This window comes from Vollenhovia emeryi, unplaced genomic scaffold (assembly GCF_000949405.1).
Source record: "Vollenhovia emeryi isolate VEMERY1.0 unplaced genomic scaffold, V.emery_V1.0 DF939388.1, whole genome shotgun sequence".
NCBI classification, from domain to species: Eukaryota; Metazoa; Arthropoda; class Insecta; order Hymenoptera; family Formicidae; genus Vollenhovia; species Vollenhovia emeryi.
In genome coordinates, this window is record NW_011966978.1 from 39,691 (window position 1) to 45,154 (window position 5,464).

The 5,464-nt window shown below is 36.0% G+C and overlaps 3 protein-coding genes across 3 annotated transcripts; 2 read left to right on the forward strand and 1 right to left on the reverse strand.

Moving 5' to 3' along the window:
- Positions 1-255: 255 nt before the first annotated feature.
- LOC105558040 lies at positions 256-1,611 on the forward strand. Its single transcript, XM_012005527.1, has one exon. It carries the CDS (start codon positions 256-258, stop codon positions 1,609-1,611), a length of 1,356 nt encoding a protein of 451 aa, XP_011860917.1.
- A 106-nt stretch (positions 1,612-1,717) lies between these two features.
- LOC105558041 lies at positions 1,718-2,569 on the reverse strand. Its single transcript, XM_012005528.1, has one exon. The coding sequence runs from the start codon at positions 2,567-2,569 to the stop codon at positions 1,718-1,720; it is 852 nt and encodes a 283-aa protein (XP_011860918.1).
- A 171-nt stretch (positions 2,570-2,740) lies between these two features.
- On the forward strand, positions 2,741-5,464 carry LOC105558042 (pyruvate, phosphate dikinase 2-like). Its single transcript, XM_012005529.1, has one exon. It carries the CDS (start codon positions 2,741-2,743, stop codon positions 5,459-5,461), a length of 2,721 nt encoding a protein of 906 aa, XP_011860919.1. The 3' UTR covers positions 5,462-5,464.

Sequence of the window (5,464 nt, forward strand, 5' to 3'; positions counted from 1 at the left end):
AATCTCCTGAAAGCTGCTGCAGGATTCAATCACATCTAAAATATCCTTTTTCTGCTGTTCATCTACATTTAAACTTTGACTCTCGGCTATAAATACATTTTCGTTCTCCTTTGGCATAATTTTATATTTATTAGAGAATATATTTAAATATTAATAATCTTAATTTAAAAATTAATTAATTGTACGGTAAATAAAGAAGAAACTTGAGCACTTGTCCATTATGTTATATAGTAGTTACTCCTTAAGCAGTGCAGTATGGACAATACCATTATAAGAAAATACGATATTAGAGGTATAGTAGGCAAAGATTTGCAGATTAATGATGGGTACGAGATAGGTAGAAAGTTTGGCCAAACCGTAGCTAGTGTTTGTGTCGGCTACGACAGCAGAATAGATTCACCGGGTATAGAAAGAGAATTAATTAGGGGCTTAACTTTATCTGGAGCAAATGTTATACGCGTTGGACTATGCTCTTCACCTATGCTCTACGCTGCAACACAAATCACACAGGCGGATCTTGGTATCATAATAACCGCCTCTCATAACCCCAGCGAATATAATGGCTTTAAATTTTTTAGTAATAAAAAAGTCTTCTCAGATCAAGAAACAAAGGAAATTATAAGCAATCCAATTAAAGACAGTACAAGAATTGGAAGCTTAATTAACATAAATATATATAGTGAGTACATTCGCGTATTAAAAAGTGCAGTGAAGAATAATACTACACAGAAATTAAAAATAGCCTGGGATTGTGGAAATAGTCCAGCAAGTGGAATTATAAGGTGTATTGAAAAGATCTTGCCTGGTCATACGCATATCGTAACCAATAACTCTATAGATGGGGCATTTCCACTGCATGATCCAGATCCCATAGAGGAAAAAAATCTCGCTCAATTAATTGACATTGTGAAAGAATATGGATGTGATCTTGGCATTGCGCTAGATGGTGATAGCGATAGGGTGCGCTTAATTGATAATAAAGGCGACGTTGTTTCCAATGACCATTTGTTTATAATTTTTGCACGTGAAGTGTTGAAGGAGTATCCAGAAAGCAAAGTTATTGCCAACGTAAAAATGAGTATGAAAGTGCATGATTTTGTTAGTAAGTTAGGAGGGCAAGTTATTACCTGCGCTACTGGACATTCACTAGTTAAGAAAAAGATGGTAGAGGAAGGGGCAAAGTTTGCTGGTGAATTAAGCGGGCATTTTTTCTTTTCTGAGCTGGGTTTTGATGATGGTCTATATTCTGCTGTTAAAGCAGTTGACATTTTGCTTAAGAAAAACCAAAGCCTATCTCAGGTGATTAAGGATTTACCAAAGTTATATATCACTCATGAAGTGAAGATTGTAGTTAAAGATGAGAAAAAATTTCAAATAATTGAATCAATAAAGAAAACACTAGAGAAGCAAAATATTGTATTTTCAGATCTTGATGGTGTTAAAGTAACCGATAATAAAGGTTGGTGGCTTCTTAGGGTATCAAATACGCAAAACTGCATTACAGCAAGATGCGAAGGAGAGACTTTAGAAAGTTTTGAACTTACTAAAAAGGTTTTGTTCCATTACATTGATGAAGCAAGGTCTTTAAATTGTAGCTACTCACAGAAATAAATTTGATTTATAAAATTGGCATGAAAGTATAAAGATAAATAGGCTAAATGTACTTATTATCTGGTCAGGCTGCAGCATTATTTCGTGTAACCGTTTGCGGGTCCACTTAATTCTGCAATTCTTTGATCTCACTCATGGAGAGGCCAGTAAACTTAACAATAGTGGTGACATCAACATTATTAGCTAGCATTGTTTTTGCAACTTCAATTTTTCCTTCCTTTTTAGCATCATCAAGTTTTTGTTCAAGAACAGCCCGTTCATCACGAATACGTTTTATTTCCTGTTCGTAGGCAATAAATTCTTTCTCTGACCAGTTGAATCTATTTAGTTCTTCATATGCCTTTTTAATTATTACATCACTACCTATTATCTTTTCCAATTCTTCTTCGCTAGTTTCATCTGCATATTTAAAATAATAGATCCATTTTTCAACTATACTCTCCAATTGGTCTTCTTTAGTTTTAGGAAATTTTGGTAACTCAATAAATGTAAAATAAAAATCTTTTAAATCATGTTCATAGCTATCTTTGTCTAACATTACATGATCTGACTTATACTCAGATTTATTAGGAAAGAGAATACAATCAGCAATAGCTATAAAAATGATTTCTTTAAGATCCTGATATTGATCACCTTTATCAGCTTGCCTTGAATAAGCTTTAGCAGCGTAATATTGAGCGCGTTTTTCAAAGCCTTTAGTTTTGGCAACTTGCATTTCGACTATTACTTGCACCCCATTTTCATCCCTGCAAAGAACATCAACGATACTTTGTTTTTTAGAGGCAATTTCAGCATCTTGAATAGTGCTGAGGAATTCTATTTCTTTTATTTCATCTTTGCCAGTGAACCCCAAAATATCATTGAGAAAGTGAATGAGGATGTCTTTATTTTTTTCAGTACCAAAAATACGCCGGAACGCAACATCATTCTTGGGGTCGAGAAATTTAGAAAGAGCCATAAAAAAATTTTTAAATGTATCTTTATATTATATATTCTTATTGATAATAATTCAATAATTTGTCATCTTTTTTGTTAACTTTACTGATGTTGCCAGAAGGAACGTTGTTGCAAAATTTTGTAAAATTTATTATCCTAAGGTTTCAAGTTCTCACAGGTTTATTGGAACTATATGTACAATGTGTTTATCAGTGAAAATCCGGAGAAAATGATGGGGGAAAAGTTAATACATTACTTTAGCCAGGGTAAATGCGAAGGCAATGCAGAAATGAAAAATCTGCTGGGAGGAAAGGGGGCAAATTTAGCAGAAATGTGCAATGTTGGCATTCCTGTTCCACCTGGTTTCACAATTTCCACCTCTGTTTGTCAGGCCTACTGTCAGGATAATGAATTGTCTAACGACCTACGTAACGAGATTAAAAACTACATGGTGATGCTCGAAAATGACATCGGTTGTAAATTCGGGGATTTAAATAACCCCTTATTAGTTTCAATACGCTCTGGTAGTGTTAGTTCAATGCCGGGCATGCTTGATACTATTTTAAATGTTGGTCTAAATGATGAAACCGTTGTTGGGCTTGCAAAAAAAAGTGGCGAACGTTTTGCTTACGATAGCTACTGCCGTTTCATCATGATGTACTCCAATGTTGTACTACAGCTTGATCATCACCTATTTCAAGATGTTGTTGATAATGAGCAGCAAAAGAGTGGAGCGAAAAGCTTAGCTGATCTTGATGTTGATGTTTTAAAGAGAATTGTTAACGATTTTAAAAAGATAGTATATGAAAAAACTGAGAAACATTTCCCGCAGAACGTTGAAGAGCAATTGTTAAACTCAGTTAATGCAGTATTTGCCTCTTGGAAAAATGATAGGGCTGTTTCCTATAGAAGAATACATAATATTCCTGAAAACCTTGGAACAGCGGTCAACGTGCAAGCAATGGTTTTTGGTAATTTAAATGATAATTCTGCAACTGGTGTGATATTTACACGAAATCCTTCAACTGGAGAAAAAAAGCTTTTTGGTGAGTTTTTGGTTAATGCTCAGGGTGAGGATGTGGTTTCTGGTGTTTATACTCCTATGCCAATTGACGGAGAGCAAGAAAACACCATGGAGAAGTTGCTGCCAAGTGTCTACCGAGAATTATGTGTGGTATGTGAAAAACTTGAAAGGCATTATAAAGACATGCAGGATATCGAATTTACTGTGCAGGACGGTAAGTTATGGATTTTGCAGACTAGGTCTGGCAAGCGCACGGCTGAAGCTGCTATTCGCATAATAGTTGATATGGTAAACGAAGGAACGATTACAAAAGAAGAAGGAATATTGAGAATTGATCCAAAAACTTTTGACAATTTATTGCATCCAGTTCTTGATGTCAAGAGTGACCAAAAAGTAATAGGGAAGGGACTGCCTGCTTCTCCAGGGGTTGCTTCTGGATATGTAGTGTTTAGTGTAAGTGATGCTGAAAAAACTGCAGAGCAGGGTAAAAAAGTGATTTTAGTAAGGTCAGAAACGAGTCCTGAAGATATTAATGGAATGAATGCTGCAAGTGGCATAGTAACAGCACGGGGAGGGATGACTTCGCATGCTGCTGTTGTAACACGTGGAATGGGTAAGCCATGCATTTGCAGTGTGAGTGGACTTTATATCAATAAAGATGGAACTTTCTTTTCTATAGGGGATACAAAAGTAAAGAAAGGTGAACCAATTACTATCAACGGAGGAACAGGGGAGGTTATGTTTGGCATTCTCCCTACAATTTCACCTGAATTATCGCAAGAATTCGAAACAATAATTAACTGGATAGATGAAATCAAAACGATCAAAGTGAGAGCGAACGCTGACACCCCAAAAGATGCAAAAATTGCGAAAGAATTCGGTGCAGAAGGTATAGGCTTGTGTCGCACAGAACATATGTTTTTTGCTAGCGATAGAATCGAATTCATTCAAAAGTTGATAATAGCTGACGATGAAAATGAAAGGGCAAATGCGCTCATTAAACTAGAAGAAATGCAAAAGTCTGATTTCAAAGAAATATTTTCTATTATGGAGGGCAGGGAAGTCACTATACGGTTGCTTGATCCACCTTTGCATGAATTTTTACCCAATGATCAGTCTACTATAGAAAAAATTGCCAAATCACTTAGTAAGTCAGTTGAGTCAGTAAAAAATAAAATAGCACAGTTATCAGAAAAGAACCCAATGCTTGGCCATCGAGGTTGTAGACTTGCTATTTCTCATCCTGAAATATATAGCATGCAGATTAGGGCAATACTTAGTGCTGCAAGTGAATTAAAGAAAGAAAAGAAGATAGAAGTGGAGCCTGAAATCATGATTCCTTTTATCATGAGCGAGAAAGAATTTATTCTGATATGCGAGCTAGCAAAGAAAGAATCCTCTGTTATCTCAGCTGGGATCCAGACGCAGATTCCAGCGTCACGCGCTGGAATGACATCAGACAAGGCTTATTCAATTGGAACGATGATAGAACTACCAAGAGCAGCACTGATTGCTGATAAGTTAGCAAAACATGCAGAGTTTTTTAGTTTTGGCACTAATGATTTAACGCAAACAACCATGGGACTTTCAAGAGATGATTCAGTTAATTTCCTTGATTCTTATAAGGAAAGCAACATATTCGAAAACGACCCATTTGAAGTGCTGGACATCGAAGGGGTAGGGGAGTTAATCAAGATAGCCATTGAAAGAGGCAAAAAAACCCGAAAAGAAATAAAGCTGGGTATATGTGGAGAGCATGGAGCAGATCCAAAATCTATAGAGTTTCTCATCAAGTCAGGGGTGGATTATGTTTCATGCTCACCCTATAGAGTACCGGTTGCAAAGTTAGTGGCAGCACAGTTTAGCATAAAATCTAAGTTTGTTGGGTAAGTG

Coding starts and splice junctions, on each gene's coding strand:
- LOC105558041 (XM_012005528.1), bottom strand. CDS start 2,569: ATGGCTCTTTCTAAATTTCTCGACCCCAAGAATGATGTTGCGTTCCGG.
- LOC105558042 (XM_012005529.1), top strand. CDS start 2,741: ATGTACAATGTGTTTATCAGTGAAAATCCGGAGAAAATGATGGGGGAA.
- LOC105558040 (XM_012005527.1), top strand. CDS start 256: ATGGACAATACCATTATAAGAAAATACGATATTAGAGGTATAGTAGGC.